Source organism: Cervus elaphus, chromosome 23, assembly GCF_910594005.1.
Source record: "Cervus elaphus chromosome 23, mCerEla1.1, whole genome shotgun sequence".
Classification (NCBI taxonomy): domain Eukaryota; kingdom Metazoa; phylum Chordata; class Mammalia; order Artiodactyla; family Cervidae; genus Cervus; species Cervus elaphus.
In genome coordinates this window covers 57,733,804-57,759,254 of record NC_057837.1, presented here as the reverse complement: position 1 = coordinate 57,759,254, position 25,451 = coordinate 57,733,804, and the positions used below count along the sequence as shown (strand labels likewise).

General features: G+C 42.9%; 1 protein-coding gene across 1 annotated transcript in view; it reads right to left on the bottom strand.

The window, feature by feature from the left end:
- Positions 1-25,451, bottom strand: part of LOC122681018 (putative serine/threonine-protein phosphatase 4 regulatory subunit 1-like) — a 64,765-nt gene that overhangs the window by 30,831 nt on the left and 8,483 nt on the right. The window contains exons 3-5 of the mRNA XM_043882702.1: positions 13,250-13,383; positions 4,287-4,476; positions 1,875-2,017 (exon numbers count right to left, since the gene is read on the bottom strand). Coding sequence (XP_043738637.1) covers positions 1,875-2,017; positions 4,287-4,476; positions 13,250-13,383 — 467 coding nt within the window. The remainder of the gene's footprint in view (positions 1-1,874; positions 2,018-4,286; positions 4,477-13,249; positions 13,384-25,451) is intronic.

Here is a 25,451-nt window from a genome sequence, read left to right as displayed (position 1 = left end):
ACATGACTGAAGCGACTTAGCACACATGTACAAAAGCCCTATAATCCTAAATTTGAGTAGGAAATATCAATATACACTCATGAGGAATTTTTATTTTTTAAGAAAATAAATCGCTCTGTCACTAAAAGCCATGACCAATCTTGTAACAGTGAGTACCTCTGGTATCCATGTTCTGGCTTCGTATTATCATTTCCCTCATAAAGGAACTAGGGTTCCTTGGAGAAAGGCTGATTCCAGGTAGAAGTGAGCTAGTAGCAAAGTCTACTGGGTCACATTAAGAAGATTCAGGAGCCACCTTGAAGGGTTCCACCACTGGTCAAACTAGGACAATTTGATTATCAAAAAGAATAACAATTACAGTGGATTAAGACATATCTAATATGTTAAGATACAGGAGTTCATAATAATGCTTAAAATAAATTTTCAAAACCTAATTGGTAACCTTGAAGGTTATTAGAACACCAACTAATTCTTCTAAAAACTGGCAGATAAAGGGCGAGAGTGAAGCATTTAACTTGTCTCCCCTAGACAGTTTTTCAGGGTTACCAAATAGCTTCGGGGGAAGGTCTTTACAGAAGTATTTCAGCAATTAAATTAAGAAGGAATGATAGTAACAGATACACAGTACTATATATAAAATAGATAACCAACAAGGACCTACTATATGGCATAGGGAACTGCACGCAACATTCTGCAATAACCTATAGGGGAAAAGAATCTGAAAAAGAGTATATATAGTGCATGCATATATATATATATATATATATATGCATGCACGTATAACTGAATCACTTGGCCGTACACCTGAAACTAACACAACATTGTAAATCAACTGGATTTCAATAAAAATAAAAATTAAAAGAAGGAATGATGGAATTAGAGCGTCGCAATTTTGCAACCTCTAACAAAATCCTAGATCTGGGCAAGGCTCACTAGTGGCTGCTTAGAGGCCAGTGAGGAACTTTATCATAAACAGCTAAGGCTGACAGAACCTAATCCAGTGACCACATGGCCTTTGTGCTTCCTGATTTGATGCAGCAAGAAAACACAGCAACATCTAAAAAGTGTTCTCACCATACTATACAAAAAGCTGAGTCTGATTGAGCCTCTAGACTTCACCAATTTGGAGGGAACACTGGGAATACAGGAACATCTCAAATGGCACTGGAAATGCAATCAGCCAGATCCCAAATGCAGGAAACCCTATAGGACTGATAACCTAGTATCCTAAACAAATAAATAGCAGAGGAAGAAGAACTACTACAGATTAAAGGAGATTTGAAAGACACAACAACCGAATGTAGTATATGAAACTTTGGAGTATTCCGATTTGAACAGAATATTTGCAAAAAGCAGATGTATGAGAAAACTGGGAAAATCTGAGCAGGACTAGATATTAGATGACATTATTAAGGAACCACTGAAAATTTTTATACTTGGATAATGGTGCTGTCATTACAGGAGTTTTTTAAGTGTCCGTATTTCTTAGGGAGTGATGCTAATGCATGTACAGTTGAAATGTCTGAGGACTGCATTTATCTGGGTAAGAAAAATGAAGAAAGATTGGTCAAATGTTAATGACAGTTGGAGCTGGGTGGACAGTACGTGGACATTCATTTTAATACCTCTTGGACTACTGGATGTGTTTGAAAATTTCCATAATAAAGTTCTCAAAAAAAGAGAGAGAAATAGCTCATGATAATAAGAATGCATGCCTTCTACTTTCCTATGTGATTAAAGAAACTGGGCAAAAACAGACATTTTGTTCTGGAGTCACTAAATCCTAAGTGGCTGTTTTCTGAATTATGAATATCAGCTAAAGTAAGACGAAAGAGAGTTTGCTGCAGAGACCTTCAGGTTGTAATTTTTCACACCTGATTGTCTGTATCTGTGAGGTACCTCACCATGACGGGTATGAGGCATTCAGAGAGCACCACTGGAAAATCTGATCTGTTTTCTTGTAGAAAAATGGCAAGAGGAGGAATCTGCTCCATCAGCTCAGTCCGCACTGTGGGCTCTGCAGCAATTAAAAAAAAAAAAAATGAGCAAAAGAATTATATAAGAATAAGCCAAGCATCTTATACAGTATATACTGATAGTTTCCAAGCTTTTCTTACTAAAATACTTCATCAAGGAAATTAGACAAATGCAGTTTAAAAATCATTTCCCGTTTAGAGTGTTTATGCTACAGACAAGCTTAAAAAGCTAATAAGCTATAGGGTGATATAAAAACATAAAAAGAAGAGAGAATGACAACTCTATTATAACAAGCCATATATAAATCGAGGTGGGAACAGGAGGTCTGCGTGCCGGGCCAGCGTCCAAAACCCATTACAACTAATGGCATATATGCCAGACCTATGGGTTGTGCTTATTTAAATTCTAGCCAGAATGTATACATTATAAACAATCCTTTCATAAATGTGCTCCCCCACAATCCACGCATCCCAATTACTTCGGAGGCAACAGCATTAAACAAAAGAGCACAGCTCTAGCTCCAATATACCACATTAAATTTAACACAAATGTATAATTGCTTCAGCACTGTAAATGGTGACTCATTTACAAAGAGAATCCATTTAAGGACTCAAAACATCCACTTGGGCCTTTTTAAAAGCATTGTGTCACATTAAAATAAATGAATATTTTAAACTAATATGAGCGCAATATGAAAGGCTTTTTCTATTTTCTAGTAAAATGATCAAAATCTAGAACAAGCCTAAGATTTTGGAAACTTTCTGAAGCTGTTCACCAGTCACTATACATGCAGAGGACAAGCGGCGGGTACAGAGCAGACGTCAATACTAGCAACTCCACTAGTCACTCATTTTACTAATCTCAACTCTGTGTGTTTCAGGGGGTGGGGGGCGGGGGAGGAGATGAACAATGTCTTAGCGTCTACCATAAGGCAGTGTGCTTTTCTTCCAAGATAGCAATTAGGGAGAGGTACAAAGAGAAAGAAAAATCAAGATTAACCTATAAAGATCGTGAGGGAAATTAATGATTGGGATTGTTCTAATCCAAAGGACTTCTTTTGACTTGGTATTTCTTAGCAAACAGTTCTGGCAAAACTCACAAAATACAAAAAGTCCTAACTGCCAGGACAAACAACATTCAGAGTCCTTCAGTTCAGTTCAGTTCAGTCGCTCAGTCATGTCTGACTCTCTGAGACCCCAGGTAGGCAGCACGCCAGGCCTCCCTGTCCATCACCGACTCCCAGAGCTTACTCAAACTCATGTCCATCGAGCCGATGATGCCATCCAACCATCTCATCCTTTGTCATCCCCTTCTCCTCCCGCCTTCAATCTTTCCCAGCATCAGGGTCTTTTCAAATGAGTCAGCTCTTCCCATCAGGTGGCCAAAGTATTGGAGTTTCAGCTTCAGCATCAGTCCTTCCAATGAATATTCAGGACTGATTTCCCTTAGGATGGACTGGTTGGATCTCCTTGCAGTCCAAGGGACTCTCAAGAGTCGTCACCAACACCACAGTTCAAAAGCATCAATTCTTCGGTGCTCAGCTTTCTTTATAGTCCAACACTCACATCCATACATGACCACTGGAAAAATGATAGCTTTGACTAGACGGACCTTTGTTGGCAAAGTAATGTCGCTGCTTTTTAAAATGCTGTCTAGGTTGGTCATAGCTTTTCTTCCAAGGAGCAAGCATCTTTTAATTTCATGGCTGCAGTCACCATCTGCAGTGATTTTGGAGCACAAAAAAAAATAAAGTCTCTCACTGTTTCCACTGTTTCCCCATCTACTTGCCATGAAGTGATGGGACTGGATGCCATGATCTTAGTTTTCTGAATATTAAATTTTAAGCCAACTTTTTCACTCTCCTCTTTCACTTTCATCAAGAGGCTCTTTAGCTCTTCTTCACTTTCTGCCATAAGGGTGGTGTCATCTGCATATTTGAGGTTACTGATATTTCTCCGGGCAATCTTGCTTCCAGTTTGTGCTTCATCCAGCCTGGCATTTTGTGTGATGTACTCTGCATATAAGTTAAATAAGCAGGGTGACAGTACACAGCCTTGACGTACTCCTTTCCTGATTTGGAACCAGTCTGTTGTTCCATGTCCTTAGTCATTCTAATTTTCTAAAAATAAGGCTAATCTGATGCCAACTAAGAGGTGATTCGTCATGACAAAAATCTACTCATGGTTAGGCGCTGTGTATAGTTTCCCAATTAATAAACAGGTTTTACTTTAAATTAGCTATCAAAGCTCATACATCATTTCTTGGAAAAGCACAAGGTAAAAGTAGAAGCCTCCAGTCCCTGTACAAACCTGCATCTTCTGACAATCTGACCATGATCCCCATTACTGTTAGGAAGTCTTCTTCATTGTTACTGAAGTCCAGGAAGATAGCAAGGAGCCCTCGGGCCATAACCTGGCAGTGGCTACGAGAAAGGGTCCACACGTGTGTCCACTCCAGCATGCGTTCCGAGCAGGTAATGCAATCAGGGTGCACCTCCATCTAGAGGGAGAAAACCCCATCAAGGGATGTCTGAAGGCGGTCATTCAACATGGGTCCACATCCTCTAGCAAGGGGACCCATATCCTCCAGGCTGGCCGTCTCGGGAGGTTAAAACTGTTCATGTGCACAAAAGAAAACCTTTTTCTCCTTCTTCAACAGATTCTTCAGGCCTAGATAGACTTGGAAAAGAAGTCCCATGACAGCGGGAGGGAATTAAGTGACCAGCAAATGCAGAAGGAAAAGGTCCAAGGGGACATCCGATGGCTACCTCAACCTCAAATGGCCTCCCCCTGAGTGTCAGTACTGCCCCCTGGCTGCCCCTCCCCAGGATGTGACAATCAAAAACAGCTATTGTTGCTGTTGTTCACTCTCTGTCATGTCTGACTCTGCAACCCCATGAACTGCAGCACACGAGGCTTCCCTGTCCTTCACTTTCTCCCAGAGTTTGCTCAAACCCATGTCCATTGAGTTGGTGATGCCATCCAACCATCTCATCCTCTGTTGTCCCCTTCTCCTCCTGCCCTCAATCTTTCCCAGCATCAGCATCTAGATATTGTCAAATGCCTATCGGGGGCAAAATCCCACCCTGGTTTGAGAACCACTGCGTTAAAGGATGCTGGCTGTCTATGACATTTACAACAATCCTATGAATCTAAACTTATTTCACAAGAAGGTTTAAAGACAAAACACAAAGACCAAAAAGAGCTGCAATGAGGTAACACTACTCCCTCAAGAAGAACTAAAATTATAATAATAATACCTAGTGCTGGGCAAAGATAGGGACCACAGAAACTCAGACTTTGTGGGAATGCAAAATAGCGCAGGTTATTCAGAAAACAATCTGGCAGTTTCTCAAAAAGTTAACTACACACTTATCATTCAACACAGAGATTCCCTCTTAGGTATTTACGCAAATGAAATGAAAACATATGTCCACACAAAGACTTGTGCGTCAGTGTTCACATTAGCAGCATTCACAACAGTCACAGAATGAAAATATCTCCATGTCTGTCAAAACACAGAATATCCATTCGATGGAACACAACAACTCAGCAACAAAAAGGAGAGAACTACTGGGGACAACAAGAAGGAATCTCCAATGCATTCTGCTAAGTGAAAGAAGCCAGACAGAGAAGACTACATACCACATGATTCCATTTACAGGAAATTCTTAAAAAGGCAAAACCTTGGCATCAAAAATCAGATCAGTGGTTGCTTGGGTCAGCGGTGGTGAGACAGGGGAGATGGATAGCAGGAACAAACAAGGACACAGGGAGGATGGAAATATTCACCCTTGACCATGGGTGCACACGACGTGAGTGCACACGTTTACCCCAAACTCACTGCAGGGGATGCTTTAAGTGAGCGGGTTCTATTGCATGAAAAATATGCAAGACAGAAAAAGAGGCACAGATATACAGAACAGACTTTTGGACTCTGTGGGAGAAGGCGAGGGTGGGATGATCTGAGAGAATAGCATTGAAACATGTATATTATCAATTGTGAAACAGATCGCCAGTCCAGGTTTGATGCATGAGACAAGTGCTCAGGGCTGGTGCACTAGGATGACCCAGAGGGATGGGATGGGGAGGGAGGTGGGAGGGGGGTTCAGGATGGGGAACACATGTAAATCCATGGCTGATTCATATCAATGTATGGCAAAAACCACTACAATACTGTAATTAGCCTCCAACTAATATAAATAAATGAAAAAAATTTTAAAAAGAAAGAAAGAAAGAAAATTCTTACCAGAGGCATTCACAGAATAAAGGACAATTTATTCTACAAAGGTTAAAAGAAAAAAAGTATGCCTTGATAAAGGCATTTTAAACAAAGACACTGATGAGAGAAGTCAATGCAATCAGCGGTGGCTAATGGTGGTCTGGAGGCCATGGAATGACTGAGAGGAGGGCCTGGACTCCCTGAGAGGTGTCTTTGAGCAAACGGAAAGGAGTCTCTGCCTGCTCCTCTGGGTCCCTGACAGCCTAGAAATAATACTTGTCTCTGCTTCATTTCCGGCCATGCACTGGAGAACAGCGGAAGTCAAAAAACCACCAGGATATTCAGAAAAAGGTGATGGAAATGTGGAATGCAAAGAGGCAGTCCGGGAGGAAATTTCACCCGACTAGGCCTGTCCAGAGAGAGGTGTACAGCACCCCCACAACCCCCTACCCCAGGATGCAAGGCCAAGATCTGGCAGCTGGGACTTTTGGTGAAGCCGAAACAGACAGTCAAGCCCCTGATTACATTCCACTGGACCACACTGATGGCCGCCTCCCCTGGGAAATTAAGTGGCTAAGATCACCAATCTGCTTGTAGGGCCACAGAATGGATACACAGCAGTGCATCCAGCCTCAAGTGGTCCCAGGAGCCCTGCCCTCTTCAGGGGAGCCAGGAAGGCGGTAAGAGAGGGCACCAAAGCAGGGACACAGACCCTGCGGTGAAGACAGAATGTGAGGGGGTAAGGACACAAACAGACGGGTGCTCTGCCGCCAGTACTTTGGAGAACCTGGCTGCTTGATGTTGCAATGACCTAGAGAGGTCACAGTGGATGAGCATAAGCCTCGAGACTTCTCACTGCTAGTTGTGCTGATGACCCGAAAGAACACAGGACAGTTGTGTGCCTCAGAAAAGTGTAAGGAAGCTTAAGTGAAATCTTGAGATTGTGTCCATGAAGCTCAGTTTGGCACTTGGCTCACGCTGAGCGCTCTAGCAAGTCAGCCTTCAATCAGTATTATATAAGCAAAGAATTGCAATCAAAGTGCCTATCAGAAGAGGGAAGCTAAAATAAATTAGGATGGAGCTATACACTGGCATACTATACAATCATTATTAAAGGTACCTATAGAAAAGCACTGAGTTAGAAAGCTGCCCATGATATATAAAAAGAAAAAAGCAAGAAAAATAATTTTACATATAGTATGAACCCATTTCTTAAAAAAATGTTTATACATCAGTGTGCAATGTGTGTGTGTCTGTGTATGTATGTGTTAGTCACTCAGTCTTGTCCAACTCTTTGTGACCCCATGGACTGTAGCCTACCAGGCTCCTCTGTCCATGGGATTCTCCAGATGTACGACATGTATACACAAAAACACTCACATACACATACGCTCATTTAGGAAACGTCGGGAAGTCACAGATCCCAACATCCCTCTCAGTAACTGACAGGATGAGAAAACCAAAATAGATAAGGATATGTAAGACCTGAATAATGTTTTCAACAAACTTTCCCAGTTCACGTTGATAGGATAACTCTACCCAAAAATACTGCACATTCTTTCCAAGCGCATGTGAAGCATTCAACAAGTAAGAGTACACACTGAACCATAAAACAAGTCTCAACAGTTTTAAAGAAGAGAAATCACATGAGGTTTGTTCTCTGACCACAAAAGACTTACACTCAGAATCAAGTAACAAAAAGATGCCTGAAAAATTCTCAAATATTTCAAAATGAATCAACATATTTCTAAATAACTCACTGGTCAAAGGAGAAATCATTATGGATGTTAAAAATACTTTATACTGAAAGGGAATGAAAATATTACTTATAAGAACTTGAGGACACAATTAATACAGTACTTAAGCATTCATAATACTTAATACAGTACTTAATGTAAAATGCAAATACTATAAAAGAAAGACCATAAAAGCAAAATGTTAAGTATCCCTCAGATGAAGTAAGAAAAAGAAGGGCAATTAAATCCCCATCCAAAAAAAAAAAAAAAACTCCAAGGAAGAAAATATACAGATTAGAGCAAAAATTAGAAAACTAGAAAACGAACATACAACAGAGAAATTCAAAGGCAAAAGTTGATTCTCCAAAACAACTAATAAAATGGATGATCCTCTGGAAAGAATTATCTGGGGAAAAAAAGAGAACAAGAGCCAACAACAGGGTGGAAAATGGGGCTATACTACAGATTTCGTAGACAATAGAAAGAAAATTACCATTTCCCAACAGACAATGAAATAACAGATCTAAGCAATGATTATTTGTGACCACTAAAATCATTAGAAGAAAGGCTGGTGGGGAATTTTGTAATGAAAGAATCAAACACCTGCGCCCACTGCTTAATAGTAACAGCTCTGAGAGTAGGACAATCAGACCCCGTCTCCCGATGTTTTGTAATTAAGTACACAAAAAACCATATGAAGTATTGTTTAAAAAAACAAAAAATTGAAGTAGAATCTAATCAAGTCTCCAGGTTTAGTTTTCAGTTTACAGAAAATACAGAGAACAAAGGAACACATTAAATTACACCATGAGAATAATGATCACAAATCCAGAATGTGAAAAATTCTGCAAGACTAATGATCCCTTCAACAAACAAGTGATGTAGGGGGAAGATGAGAGGGAGAATCAATGAAAGAGTAAAAGAGATTTAATATCAAAAGGAAAAAAAACTATAAACAACAACAAAAAAAAGACTTGAGAGACAACATCTACGTAATGAAATGTGTGGACTTTATTTGGATCAGGATTCAAATCAACCAACCATAAAAAGGCATTCTGAGACAGTCAGGGGAAATTGGGATGCATTATTGTTAATTTTGTGGAGTGTGATAATGATACTGCCGTTATATTTATGTCTTTAATTGGATAAAATTATATATTATCTTAGATTTGCCTTAAAATATACTGAAAAATTCCATGGACAGAGGAGCCTGGTGGGCTCCCATACATGGGATCCCAAGAGTCAGACACTGCTTAGTGACTAAACCACCACCACACTAGCAAAAGAACATAAAAGTTGTACAGAAAAATGATCAAAATTTTACTGGGACATTAAAGGAAACCTAAGTAAATGGAAAGATATACCATGTTTATGGATTGGAAGTCTAGGTATTGTACTGTACTGAGGGCAATTCTCACCAAATCGACATAAAGATTCAATGTGAATCCAATCAAAAGTCTAATAGGTGTTATTTTTGTTTTGCTCTATTAGAAACTGATGAGCTGATTTTGGAATTTATATGGAAATGCAAAGGACCAAGATTAACAAGTCATGTCAAAGAAGAAAGACAAGGTGAGAATTCTTTCTCTATCAAATATAAAGACTTACCACAAATCTATAGTAATCAAGATGCTGTGGTTCTGGTTGCAGGGGAGACAAATGGACCACTGGGAAAGGAGACAGTCCAGACAGTCATGAACAGACACCCAATCATAATGGTGGCACTGGGGAGAGGACGTGTAAAGTGGTATTGTGACAAGTGAAGACGAACCAAAGAGCTTCTTGAGGAGCGTGAAAGAGGAGAGTGAAAAAGCTGGCTTAAAATTCAACTTTCAAAAACTAAGATCATGGTATCTGGTACTATCACTTCATGGCAAACAGAAGGGAGAAAAGTATAAACAGTAACAGACTATTTTCTTGGGCTCCAGAATCACCACAGACGGTGACTGCAGCCATAAAATTAAAAAACACTACTCATTGGAAGGAAAGTTATAACAAACCTAAACAGTGTATTAAAAAGCAGAGATATCACTTTGCTGACAAAAGTGTATAGTCAAAGCTATGGTTTTTCCAGTAGTCATGTATGGATGTGAGAGGTGGACCGAAAATAAGTCACAGAACAATAGATGCTTTTGAATTGTGGTGCTGGAGAAGACTCTTGAGAGTCCCTTGGACAGCAAGATCAAACCAGTCAATCCTAAAGGAAATCAACTCTGAATATTCACTGGAAGAACTGATGCTGAAGCTGAAGCTCCAATACTTTGGCCACCCGATGCAAAGAGCCGACTCATTGGAAAAGACCCTGACGATGGGAAAGATTTAAGAGAAGGGGACAACAGAGGCTGAGATGGTTGGATGGCATCACCAACTCAAAGGACATGAGTCTGAGCAAACTCTGGGAGACAGCGAAGGACAGAGAAGCCTGGAGAGCTATAGCCCATGGGGTCACAAAAAGAGTCAGATACGACTCAGCGACTGAACAACAACAATAAATTGTGACAGTTAAGATGAGGCTCTTTCACATTTTCAGACCTAAATGTGAAAGAAAAAAAAAAAAAACTAGAGACTTTAAAGCAATATGAAAGAATATGCTTATGATCTTAGGGTAGAGGAAGACATTTTAAGGACACTTCAAAGTGCATTAAGGATAAAAGAAAACGATACATTTAACTACATTAAAATGAATAACTTTTGGTCACCAAAAGAACACCATAACGAAAGTTAAAACACAAGTCACAGAATGAGAGAGGGTGTTTACCATACACAGCTGAGAGAGGGTTGAAGTCTAGAATACACGAAAAACTCCTTTGTCCATTCACTGAATGACAGTACTATATCAAACTTAAATTTTCTAATTTTGATAACTGTACTGGGATTATGTAAGTGAGTGACAAATGTCCTTGTTAGAAAAATGCACACTGAGGATTTAAAGGAGAAGCAACACAAAGTGTGCAACTTATTTTTATATAGCTGAGAAACAGAAAGGAAAGATAGAGATATGAATCAAATGTGGCCAAGTGTTAACAGCTGACACATCTAGGTAAAAGTTACACAAGAATTCTTTCCACTGTTCGTGAAACTTTCCTAAAAGTGTGAGGCTATCTTTAAAACTTTAAAAGTAATCTCCTGGAAAAACAGGAATATAAAGAGACACAAATCAGAAATACAAATTTTCTTAAGCTGATGAGAGGCAGCTAATAAAGAAATAAAGGACAGGAAAGGAAAGAATAAAGGAAAGATAGGAAAGGAAGAAATAAAACCATCATTTTCACAAACATCACTGTAATATGTAAAAAACCCAGCAAATCCACAGAGAAGTTCTTAAAGTTAATAAGTGAACTTAGCATAAGCAATGGAGACAAAATCAAAATATAAAAAGCAACTCCACTTTCACAGGTCAGCAACAATTATAACTTCTAAGAAGTGATATAATTTACATTAGCATAAAAGATCAAACACCTAGAACTAAATCAAACAAGATATGAAAGATCTCTACAACAGAAAACTAGGTATTATAGTTTTATAGTTATTTATGTATAGTGTTATACATATGTGTATACACATGTATATACACAGAGAGAAATTGAAGAAAATCTTAAGAAATGGAAGGAATAGAAAACTAAGTATGGTAAAGATGTTGCTGCCGCTGCTGCTAAGTCGCTTCAGTCGTGTCCGGCTCTGTGCAACCCCATAGACGGCAGCCCACCAGGCTCCCCCGTCCCTGGGATTCTCCAGACAAGAACACTGGAGTGGGTTGCCATTTCCTTCTCCAGCACATGAAAGTAAAAAGTGAAAGTGAAGTCGCTCAGTCATGTCCGACTCTTAGTGACCCCATGGACTGCAGCCAGTCCTCCATCCATGGGATTTTCCAGGCAAGAGTACTGGAGTGGGTTGCCATTGCCTTCTCCAGTAAAGATGTTAATTCTCTACATATTGATTTACAGATGCAATGCAATGAGATGAAAATTGCAGCAGATGTTTTGTTTTCTAAAATTGACAAACTGGTACTAAGATACATTTGGAAATGCAAAGGGCCAAGAGCAGACAGGACAATCTTGAGGAACAAAATGGAAGGACTTCCTGTGCCTGATGCCAAGACTGGGATGACAAAGCTGCAGTGATGAAGACAGCGTGCTCCTGGTGTGACCATAGATAAACAGCCCAATGCAACTGACGAGGGAGTCCAGAAAGGGACACCGGACAGAAAGCAAAGAGGGCAAGCAGCAGGGCTCAGTGAGCAAAGCGCTTTCCATAAAGGGCACTGGGTTAACCAGAGACTGTAGGGGGAAATGAAACTTGGCTCCCTCCTCACATCAGACAGGAACAAGAAGAGCAACTAAAGGTGGACGGTGGATCCGTGGTGAAAGGGAAACGATCAACTTTCAGGAAGACAGGGTGAGAAAATACACTAGTACCTTACACGGGATGTGAAGAGCAGCAACGCTAAAAGAAAAAGCTGTTGAATCGTGGACCACATTTCAATGAAGAGTGGCTCATCAAAGACTCAGCTCAGAGTACCCTCATTTTCCCATCTGTAAAATTGGGATAATAATTGTGGCAATTGCTGCGAGCCGTCTATCATTTAATAGATGTAAAAGCAGAGAATATAATTTTTTAAAGAGTAGCGGAAGTTAGAAAAGACACTCAGTGAACAGAGTAGGAACCAGCCTTGACTGAACCTGTCCTTCAGGGAAGATGCGGGAGGCCCAGGTGGGCCCAGAGGACTGTTCCGAGTGAGAGAAGTGGAAGGAAAGGGCTGGTGGAAGGGTGAGAAGGAGGAGACAGGAGCCGGGAGACAGAGTTGATGCCAGGAACCTGAGCACACCCTCCTCTCTGAGGGGGGGGCAGTGCTGGCAGACGCAGGTTTGGGCGGACAGTGAACTGACAGGCCATGTCTCAGCTTTCTGATACAACAGTCAGGGTCAGCTGCTGCAGGGAAGAGGCATGGGCTGGGCCTGGGGGAGGGTCCTGCCAGCACCGTGAGGAGTGACAGCAGAACGTGCAGGACAAGCAGCACAAGGGTCCCAGAAGCCTGGTGCCGTCAGGACACGAGGCAGGTGAGCGGCACGCCCACCGATGCTTCCCCCTTCCTGATTGTTTAAACCCCATTACATTTCATCACCATCTCCTTTCCTGGCTTACCAGGTCGTCAGCAAAACAGTGACAAGACTAATGGGAAAGCCTATTAACAAGAGTCCCAGCATCCAGGGAACAGCCTGTAGCCCTCCTCCTCCACATGCTCCCACGAGGCTGTCACAGACAGACACGTGGCCGCCAGTGGCCCCCTAATGGCGCGGAGGCCGGGCGCAGCTTACCAATTGAAGATGTGACTGCTGAAAAAGCATACTTTTGCAGATGAGCGAGGGGAGACAGGTTGTCCTGGCCTGGATGTCCAAGAAGGCTGTCACCCTCATGCCATTGCAGTCAGGGTCATAGTCCTCAAATCCATCTGGAGGGGAATAAGGGGACCACACCGTAAGTTTGCATGACTGGACAGGTCACACCGGGATAAGATGTGGCCACTCTCATGCCTTCTGCTCTCATGGGTCTTTCCAGCTGAAGCTGCTGACAAGTCGTGGGAGATGACATGGGCAGGTGTCTAACCCAGAAGAAGGTGATGAGACCAGAGCCATGGAGCAGGGTTGGACACCTCCCCTCTGGGCTGTGAGTCTGATGTCAAGTCACCTCTCACCACCGTGGGGGAGGGTCCCCCCCATCTGGGACACGGAGGATGTTCATTCACAAAGCACTCGCCCCTATGAAAACCAGTCAAGGAGCTCTATGCAAACATGATGGTTTAAAACAGTCAAAAGAGAAAGAAGTTTGACACCTAAGCAAGAATCTGACAGCAGGTCCATAGCACCATATCTTCTCTCAGTCTGAAAGTCCCACCACGCAACTTCCCAGCCCATGACATCGATCCCAATCAAGCAAGCCCTGGCCTGGCAGCCCCCAACCTGACCCCCCCAACATGAATGTCAACGGTGCCTCCAGCTCACTCTGGTCAAAAAGGAGCCTATGCGTGCATGCTCAGTTGTTCAGTCGTGTCTGACTCTTTGCGACCCCATACACTGTAGCCTGCCAGGTTCCTCTGTCCATGGGGATTCTCCAGGCAAGAATACTGGAGTGGGAGTGGGTTGCCATGCCCTTCTCCAGGAGAAGCCCACTGTCATGCTGACTCTTCCTCTTCAAGCCTACTCCCCCCTGTCCCCCCAGCTGAGGGCAGGTACCCCCTCCCTCCAATGTAGCAGGGTGGCTGAGCTCAGGGGCTCTTGAACCAAACGTCCCTGGATTGGAATGAATCCGCCAACTACCATGCACTGGCAGTGTGACCAGAGTGACAGCCTGTCTACATTCCCATGTTCTAGTATGCGGGGTGGGTGCTACACCCTACCCTGGCCCTGTCTGGATGCTGGAACAAGTGAGTTCACATGTGTCAAGACAGCGAGATCTGGCCCCTCAGGGTCCAGCCTTGAGCCTGGACACCAACCTCTATGAACCCACGCTTCAGGGGTGGAAAGGCTTCCTTCCCTTCCCCAGCACTGCAGCAGCTGAGCAAGAAGCACGATTGGGGCAGAAAAGCAGGGGATTCCTCCCTGGCAGACAGAGAAACCATGGTTAATTTAGGCAATAACTGATCAGACTGGAGAACTAGAGATGAGAAGTTTGTGCCTAGGCGCTTACTGTTCTTTGAAACATTTATTTTTCTTGAAGATTTTTATATGTGGACCATTTCTAAAGTCTTTAATTTGTTATAGTACTGTTTCTGTTTTATGCTTTGGTTTTTTTGACGGGGAGGTATGGGGGATCTTAGCTCCCTTGACCAGGGATCGAACTCACACAACCTGCGTTGGCAGGCAAAGTATTAACCACTGGTCCACCAGGGAAGTCCCTCTTTGAAACATTAATCACATTTTTTTATGAACTAATTCTTTTAGGCTAGTAATTAGAGCCTATTAAAAATTCACCCTGTGTAACAGTGACCCTGAGCACTCTATTAAAGAATTACAGGTTTGCAGAAATAATGTGTGTGACACCATCAACAACTATCATTTCTCTGCAGGATCCCTGATGGGGAGGACCAGCCCCCCAACCACAGGTGCTTTGCATGAGCTTTTTTCAATGCATTTTGGGGACCAGGGGGAACATGCCAGCCTGCGTCCCACAGGCGTTTACAGAGCACTGCGGACTCGGCCTGGAGTGGGATTCAAGACACTGAGTTTAAAGCAGAGAGTTTTGGGACCTGATGATGTTCACAGACACACACACTCTTTTCAAACACAACTTTTCATAAGGATCAGGTTTCAAAAGATTCTCCAAGGCCCAATTGTGTACTTAATGGGTTAAGAACTCCTGTTTTAAAAGTAACAGACAATATCTAGGCTTTCTTCAGGAAACTCTATTTATCAGAGAACTAGAGAACCTAGCAATTAGTTCCACAAAAGAATAGTTGTTATTAGAAAATATTAATGATTCTACTATACTAACTATATAAACTACACAAATTATATACATGGAAGTAAAAGCCATAAGCCATAAAATATAAGATAATAACTAAACCTTATTGGTTACTTCCTGTAAGCCAGGAACTGTGCTAAGAGCTCTCTGTAGAGCAGTAATTCGCTGACCCCTGACAATACCATATTGGTTTTGTTAAGGGAACTGAAGCTCAGTGACGCTAAGAAAGTTGCCAAAGGTCACACAGCTAGAGAGTGACAGAGTCAGAATTTGAATTCAGTCAGACTCTAGATGCTGAACCTTGTTGTACTACCAGAGAGGAAACCAAAATTTTAATTTTCAAAGAAGTTCCTCTCTCCTCCCTATTTGGGATTCAGCCACTGAGGCCTTCCCTTAGTTCTTCAAATGCACCAAAGGCTTCGTCTCAATGATTTTGTCCCACTGCCTGAGAAACTATTGCTTCTTAATCCCTACGCCCTACCCAAGCCTGGGCCGTGCTGTCCAAAACAGCCTTTCCCCGGCCTCTGGGGGGAGGCCAGTCTCCAGCAGCAGTCCCTCCTGGAGCTGCAGCTCTCCTGTTCTGACCCCGCATCCCCAGAAAGATGCTGGCACCAGGTTCAGTGATTGCTTGTGTTCACCCTCCAGTAGCTCCGAATGCTCCATGGAAGGGCTGTCACCCCAGCACCCAGTATGGGACTTGACAACTAACAGGTGCTCAATAAAAAGTACTGAAATGAAGAAACACCAAAAGAAACTTGAATGAAAACAAATATTAAGTTTAAAAAAAAAGAATGTTATAATATGGAATCATAAAGAAGCAAGAAGGGACCTTAGAACATGACTTGATAAATTCCCTCATTTAAGATTCAGGGCCCCCATTGCCAGCAGCAAAAACTAGGATTCTTGGAACCTAAATGTTCTGCATTCCAGCCCAGTGTTCTTTCAAGAGATGAGCAGAAAAACCTATGGAGATGAAAGCTGAGAGAACAACAAAGCCAAAGGGAAGGGTCACGGCTTCTGAGGTGACTGAAACAAGGAAAGAAAAGACTTTGCTTCCAGCAGGAAGGTTAAAAAAACCTGCCAGGTTAACATAAGCAGAAAGCTGGGGCGGGGGCGGGGGGGAAATCAATGAAAGGAAAGTTTTCAGGTGCTGGACAACAAGCAGCCCAGTTCCAGGATACCTCAGAGAAGATCTCTGTCTCCTTGTTTGTGCCCAGGGCGGCGGCGGCTGACTGCCTAGCGGGTTCCCAGCCACCGAGCAGGAAGTGCGAGGAGGCTGGGGAAGGGAGGCAGCCACAGAGACCAGCAAAGTACCCCCCTGGAAGATAACTATTTGCGCGTTGCTAGGAAACAACTGCTCAGCAGAAGCTGACACCCTACGGTCAACATTTAAGACCTACACACAGGTAGGTCTAAGGCAGTAGACTTCTGGGGATAAAAGAGAGGGGTGGTGAATTTGAAGCCAACCCCCTGTAGAAGACAGCTGTGGAAAGGGGACCGTTAAGGTGGGAGCAAGGTAAAGGACAGTTGCTCCTGAGAAATCAAAACCACAGCCTCACATGACCCATGGGAGCAGAGACCAGACCGACCTGGCCTGCAGAGCCTCTCTCACTGGGCAATTGGGAGGCTCACTGTCCAGAATTATTCCAACTCCAGGCATGTCTGCAGAGGCACACAGGCTGTTCTAAAGAGACTTTCACAATCCAGTAAGCATGTGCCTTCATCACACGATTCCTGCTGAAGATAAATATGCAATTAAAAAAAAAACACCTTCAAACTATACATGGTTACAAACCACCCAGAGGAAGAGAGAGCAGACACAATGAATGAGAACTTGCACCCCAAGATGAGAAATATGAGAAGAAAAATCTGAAATAGACTATCAAAATAATTATGCATAGAATGAACAGGATTTTAAAGTAGATACCATAATGAAAAAAGAGGAGAGCAAGGGGTGGGAGGACCAGGCGCATTTGAAAAAGAACCAAGTGGAGATGAGAAATAGAGACAATTTAATTAAAAATTCAGTAGCTGGCTTAAACAGCAGTTTAGACACAGCTCAAGAGAGAGTTAGTGAGCTGGAAGATTGAGCTGACAAATCACCCAGAACTCTGCACAGAGGACTAAAGATTTGGAAATCTGGGACAGCAATTAAGGCACATGAACAATGGAATGCTCAGGTCTAAAATAAGCCCAAGAGGAATTCCAGGAGGGGTTAATGAAAATAGGAAGAGGCAATAGTCAAAGAGATAATGGCTAACAACCTTCCAGAATGGGGGGAAAAAAAAGTGAATATTCAATTTGAAGAACTACAGATCCTGAACTGAATGATTAATAACAAATCCTTACTTGGAAGCCATGTAGAACACCAATGGCCAAGAAAGACATGTGAAGAAAACAGAAAAAAATTAAAGATTAAATCCTGGGCCTCTCACTTAATAGACATCAGAGGCATAACATATGCTTAATAGGAGAATGAGTCAAAATACCTGATCTGAAACAGCTCTGCCTCTTAGAAGGTCCATACTCCAGACAAACAGCTCACCTCTCTGATGCAGTTTCTCGCTCTAAAAAATGGATGCCTACCAGTGATGACTGTTGGACTGTAGATTAAAAGACAGTAGTAGATACAGTTATATAGCATATAACACACATAAACACCTTGAAAATGTCAGCTGCTATTATTATTACTGAATCACTGCACACACTATATTACCGATATTGTTTATGCTTCTACCTCTACAGTTTAGGGCACCCACAGCCACCAGAAAGTGTGTGTGTGTGGTGGGAGTTGGGGGCGGGGGAACGAGAAAGGAAAACATCATAAAGGGGAAGTCCTCGCATTAAACTCTGTCTTGGCCCCTAAACCATGCATTTGTGTGGCAAGCTCCAGCACAGCTAAGACTAACGGAATCGAACTGAGATTGGGGATACTCTCCATTACTGGAGAGAAAATGGGAACAGGTGGACCTGTCAATCTGAATGCCTAATGAAATAAAACAAAGAAATCAACACTCTTTGGAGGCATACAGCAGAATCCAGGGACTTTTTTACAGTACAGGCTATTCACTGTACCCAGGGTACAATCCAAAGTTACTCAATAAACAAAGAAAACATAAACTAGCTAAAAGAGAAAAAAGCCAAAGCAGACTGAAAGGATCCAAATGTTGGAATTACAAAGATTTTAAAACAACCATTATAAAATGCTTACGGATCTAAAAGAAAATATGCCTTTAGGGATGTCCCTGGTGGTCCAGTGGTCAAGATTTGGGCTCCCAATGCAGCAGAACCAGGTTCAATCCCTGGTCAGGGAGCTAGATCTCACATGGCACAACTAAAGAGTTCACATGCTGCAACTAAAGAATGAGCCCTCTTGCCACCACTAAGACCTGAAGCGGCCAAATAAATACAATTTTTTAAAAAATGAGAAGAAAATATGCCTATAATGACTGAAAAAGCAAGAAATCTCAGCAAAGAAATGTCATCTATAAAAAGACACCAAATAAAATTATAAAATTAAAACAGTATCTCAAATTCAAAAATTTACTAAGCAGACTTAACAGGATAAAGATGACTAAATAATGTCCAAGAATTCCCCAAATTCAATGAAATAAATAAGGACATAAATTCAAGGATCTCAGCAACATCAAGAAGATAAATACAGTTTGGCCCCTGAACACGTCGGGGTTAATCCGAATAGAACTTAGAGTCTGTCCTCCAAATGGGAGGTTCCTCCACATCCACAGATTCAACCAGCCACAGATCATGGAGCCCTGAAGTATTTACTAGTGAGAAAAACCTGCCTATAAGTGCACCTGCACAGTTCCAATCCACGTTCTTCAAGGGTCAATTGTACTCAGAAAACTACAGCTAGACACATCACAGTCAAAATGCTGATAACCAAAGAGACTCTAGAAAGCAGCCAAGAAAAAACAAAAAATGACATACAAGGAGTAATGGTCGGGGTGTCTCCTGACTCCTCAACCAGAAACAGTGGAGGGAGAAGACCATGGAAGTAAACTGTTGAGGGACCAAAACAGAAAACATCAATCCAGAACTTGACATCCAGTGACACATCCTTCAGGGAGGAAGATGAAACAAAGATGCCATCAGACGAGAAACAGACAGAAAAAAGCACACACACTAAGAATTTATTTAATACATCCTCTTAAACATTGCCAGCTAATGCAGACTACAAGAAACACTTGATGAAGTCCTATAGGCTGAAGAAGAATGGGATCACCTGGAAACTTTACCTTCAGAAGGAATCTAGAGTGCTGGAAACAGTATATAAATGGGTAAAAGTTGTAAAAACTCTTCTTCCACCTAATTTCTTCAAAATATACATGATGGTTTAAAAGCAATACAAACCAAACATTATAACTTGGTGTCATAGAATTTATAATGTACACAATGCTATCTTTTAAATGGATAACCAACAAGGTCCTACTGTATAGCACAGGGAACTCTGCTTAATGTTATATGGCAGCCTGGATGGGAGAGGAGTTTGAGGGAGAATGGATATATGCATATGTATGGCTAAGTCCATTTGCTGTCCACTTAAAACTATCACAACACTGTTAATCGGCTATACTCCAATATAAAACAAAAAGCTTTTTTTTAAACAAGGAAAGAGAAATAAAGAGATTATCAGACCAAAAAAAAAAAAAAAGACTCTGCCTTAATGCAGGGGGTGCGAGTTCAATCCCTGGTCAGGAAACTAGGATCCCACATGCCTCACGATATGGAAAAAAACAATTTAAAAAAAGAAAAGGAAGAAAGCAAGCTTCCTTTCACACTGGTCTGTCTTGAACTGGCTTATCTTCCTTTTGAATAGAGAGCAGATCTCACACTCAGATCTTTACCAGACAACTGTGTCTATCTAGAATTTTATCATGTCGTTTCACTTCTGTCTTATTCCCTGATGGCTTAGTTGGTAAAGAATCTACCTGCAGTGCAGGAGACGCAGGCTTGATCTCTGGGTAGGAAAGATCCCCTGGAGAAGGAAACGGCAACCCACTCCAATATTCTTGCCTGGAAAATCCTGTGTACAGAGGAGCCTGGCAGGCTACAGTCCATGGGGTCACAAAGAGTAGGACTCATACAAGTTTCAAAAAATGTGTTTAAACAAAATAAATTAGTTGATATAAAGACAAATACAGGTGGTATATAGATATAGCAGAAATAAGAAAAGTAGTATATAAATGACCGACTCCTGAAAATTACTGGATTTGTGTAATCCAGGGAAAATATTCACACTAATAGGATCACATTCATATGCGAACAATAGTGTCTTTTATTCCAAATTCCAAATGTAGGTGAACATTTTCCTTTGTGTGACTCAACATCCTGGCCCTTTTCAAAAATCCTACTTGAAACCAAACCCATGAGATTACTATTCACTTGTAAACAATGTATTAAAATTGTTTAACTACTCCATAAAAGCAACAGAGTTTACTGAAAAGAACATGCAAGGCCGATGTGGAACCCCTTCCCATAAAGGGAATGAAAATAGCCAGCAGGTTCAGTGTCAACTCTGATGGCAGTCTAACCAGATACTGGGATTAATCACTTCTTCCCTAAATGACATTTTAGGGCTTCCTTGGTGGCTCAGAGGGTAAAGAATCTGCCTGCAATGCAGGAGACCTGAGTTTGATCCCTTGGTTGGGAAGATGCCCTGGAGAAGGGAATGGCTACCCACTCCAGTATTCTTGCCTGGAGAATTCCATGGACAGAGGAGCCTGGTGGGCTACAGTCCATGGGGTCGCAAAAAGTCGAGCACGACTGAGTGACCCTCACACAATGACATTTTAATTTTTTTTAAATTAAGTCTTCAAAGACAAACAAAATCAGTCAACAGCGGATGAACTATGTAATAACAGAGCAGGGTTTCTCAGCCCTGGCAGGAGTGGTGTGGACGGTCTCAGTTGTGGGGCTGCTCCGTACATCACAGGACACCCTGCAGCCTTCCTGGCTTCAACTCACAGGTGGCCAGGAGCACCCTGTCCCCACTCTGAAAGTAAGAACATCTCCAGACATTGCCACAGGTCCCTAGTCGAGAACCACTGTGAAAAAGAAAGATGTGTCAGGGGGTCGTTACCTGGGCAGCCCCTGGTTGGGTGGATGATCCCATAAGAGAAGGGGCTTCAGGTCAGCAGGAATGCCCCCGTGGCCCACCTTGGCCTCTCAGACCTCACCTCCCACTACTCCTGCCCCCAGCCCCCACCCATCCTGTCCTCCAACCACGCAGCTCCTCGCTGTTCCCCCAGGACTCTGGTCACTTCCCTGGTGGGGGGGTCATTACACGGCCCGGGGCTTCCCTCCGCCCAGAGCTCTGCTTCCCAAGGAGTCCTCTTTGATAACATCCTTCTTAGTTAAATCTCTGCTCCCTCATCCTCTTACTGAGGTCTGCCCTGACCACCTCATTTTGAAACTGTACGCCTCCTGCCTATGTCCCCCCCTACCCTGATGCACTTCTCTTTTTTCAGGGACTGGATCACCTTCTGACACAGAGAACCTTCTCCTCCTGCGTCTACTGCTTGCGGCCGGTCCACCCCCACACCCCCGCCACTGCACCCGGGGCAAAAATCTGTCACTGACTCTTTGATACGCCTGGCACACAGCTGGCAATCAGTAGAAGCTGCTGAATGAACAAATGGATAAATGGAAAAGAACTGTCGAGCTAGCCTGCTGTGCCTTCCTGGCAGTGCCAGTAACACACAAAATGGCTCCTGCTCGCAGAAAGAATTTTCTAGGATGTACATTTCTAGCCACTGCCCACAGAGCAAACTGTCTGGCAACTGTTCACGGGAATAAGAAGTAAAGGTCTAATGGACACGGTGACACCAGGAGCAGCTGATTATTCTGAGGCCCCACGAGTCCAGGTCACCCAGAAACATCAGGAATCTCAAGCATTCAAGCTAGAAATGAAATATGAAGTCGGGTATGAATTTGTTCAAATTTTTTCATTATACTTTCTCACATTTGAAAAAAAAAAAAAGTTACCTACCCCACTCATGAAAGCTTAAAATAGTATGGAAAAGCAAACACTTCTTAAGAAAATAGTCTCTAATACCTTCAAGGCTTCTTGGTCCCATGCAAAACATTTAAAAAACAATACTGATCACGACTGCCTTCATCTGCCATCTATGCAATGACTTTCAAGCAGCAGCTGCTAAGTTTGTGCCACGTGTTAGATTCATTGGCAAGTCTACACAGGACCACATTGACTCCTTGGGCTCTGATTCCTGGTGGCTCAGGCAGAAAAGAGTCTGCCTGCAATGCAGGAGACGCAGGTTCAATCCCTGGGTCAGGAAGATCCCCTGGAGAGGGAATGGCAACCCACTCCATTATTCCTAACTGCAGAATCCCATGGACAGAGGAGCCTGGTGGGCTACAGTCCACGGGGGTTGCACAGAGTTGGACATGACTGAGCAGCTAACACCTTCACCTTCACTGATTTCTTACCAAAAATGACTAATAATTTAAAGTTAACAAAGTCTGAAGGGCTAACAACTGCTCTTTGACTGGCAGGGGTGAGGGCCCCCCTCCCACCACACCTTCTGCTCAGCACCCTGTCCCCCACTGCACATCTCCATGTCTGCGTGGTTCCGGAACTACAGGGTCCATGTTCCATGACTCTGGTGCGTATCGGCCAGTAGCTATGGTGGCTACCTGCCCTCCAGTGGAACCGTCCAAGTTTAAAAACCCAGCTGAGCAACTGAGCCATATAATGCTCACCTCCACCATCCAAACAAAGCCAGAGTGGTTGGGAAGCAGCAGTCTTAACCTCACACAACCCACGATGAGGTTGGCTCCTCTTCAGTGAGGGTCCTGGTCCGTTTACAAATTATAACAGCACTATTATCCTCTGACCCTGATGCTAGGTGACAAAGAAGAACTAACAAACAAAACTCTTTCCTCATTAACTATATCTCTGGAAGTTATAAACCTGGGGGGTGGAGTGGGAAAAGGGGTTCATAGCCTCTTCTACACTAACTGGTTATTCAAGGGTTATCTACCAAAAATAATGCACACTGTCAGTATATTCATCTTTTAAAACAGGCTGAGGCAAAAAATACACCGGATGAGGCTGCTCTGGCCAAAAGACACAGTGGACATCTGCGTGCGTGTCAGTGCTTTGCATAAGACACCAATCTGTCTTCAAACAGGCTGAGTATGAACTAACACTTCAAATACAATGTTACAGGTTCAAAGTACATTAGATACAAGCTAATAAAAGAGGGAAAGAAAAGAAATGTTACACATCATTTTCCATCAAGAAAAGGATTAGAGGATCTAGTACAAAAAACAGGTGTGTTCACAGCAGACCCATTGCAAACACCCTCTTCTCTAGCCACCGTGGTTGACTTCAGATGACAGTAAACCATAATTCAACAGAGTACTGGATATTCAGAGATGACAAAAGCATTGTCCCCAGACTCCAAAGGCCCCCCCAGAGAACAAAGACCTTCCCACACATAACAACATACAATCCCCCTGTGACAAGAGCCATGGAGTTCAGGTATAAACAAAGCAGGGGGGAGACTGGTTCTGCTTGCAGAAGGAGGTGAAGGGAGGTGTTTCCCTAGGACAGAAGGGTATTTGAGTTGGGCTTTGATGACTGAGTAGGAGTCCACCACAGGGGAAGAGAGAGGGGATCTGGGAAAGGGAAAGACACCATTCTGGATGAAGGGAAGAGCACAGCAGGGGAAAAGAAAGGCTGTTGCTGCCTCAGAGTGGCTCAGGGAGTCAGAGACTTCCCACAAGGGCACCAAGCCCTGGGTGAGCAGCCACCTCAGAACTGGCTGGACGCAGAAAGGTGAGAAAAAATAAACACAGTAAAACATGCCCAGAGAGATACCTTTATTGGCCCAGACATGAACAGGGGTAGAAATGGAGGCAGGATGTTAAGAGCACGACTATCCCAGTAAGCATTTTCATTAAGCCTTCCTTCTCCAGACGTGCCCGGAATTTAGGGTTCTCCATTCAATGCGCCATCTTGTCACTATGACTCAGTGAGACAGGCCACCCTGGGTCAGCCCAATTAGCCACCCTATCTCAATTTTCCATTCTTTAACACAGCACTCGGGGACGCTGGTTGAGAGAACATGACAGACGGGCCCCCCGTCTGTGTCCGTTTCAAAATGTAAGAAGACTGGTTGATGACAGCCGACAAGGAGTCTAGCCTTATTTGCAAAATGTGCACTTAAAAAAAGGGGGGGAGAGAGTGAGAAAACTGTATTAATGTAGAACTTACATAATTGATAATTCTTGCGCTTCTCATTAGCCACTCTTCAATGAACAATAACTAAGTCTCTGCAAGGCCTTAAATGATTTGGGGGGAGACGAGAGTAAACCATCCATTAATGTATTATTTAAAGTGGCTTCATCCTTCTTGCTAACAGGCTTATAAATACTAATGCGAATTCTTAAATTGGGACTATTTCTAAAAGCTAGACCAGATAAACCCAACCCATCTGAAAAAGAAGGAACATTCTTGATTCTTCACTGGCTTTGGGGGCGGAGGGAGAAGGACTGACCCCTGCACACTGCAGGTCCTTGTTGACTTAACTAAATTTCAACAGCAAGTTGCTCAGGCAAACTTTCTCTGTATAAAAGCCATTCTCTAACAAGACCCACACAGATTTATTAGCTCCTGTATGAGCGGATCCGTCCAATGCATAATATTCTCTATCACAAATCTTGGAGGGCTACTGATGGTTGTTACTAGCACTACAGGCTGACTGAACAGACCAACCTAATTCACAAGACGCCGGCCTTTCTACACCTTGCATACATGGAAATTCCTCTTTGATTTGTGGCTTTAATCACGGCTTCCAAAACTTGGTCATTATTTATGAGTCTGACTTTTACGCTGATGGTCAAGGGGAAACACTGACTTGGGTTATCTGATAGGCAAGTCCTCTTTAGCTCTCAGCTGCCATGGGCTCCACAGTGATATTACACATCTCGCTTTTCCTACCGACCCACCCAGCTGGGGATAGAACTGGAGGAGGTGGGGGTGAGGGGGCCAGAGTCTACACAGCGTTAATGAGT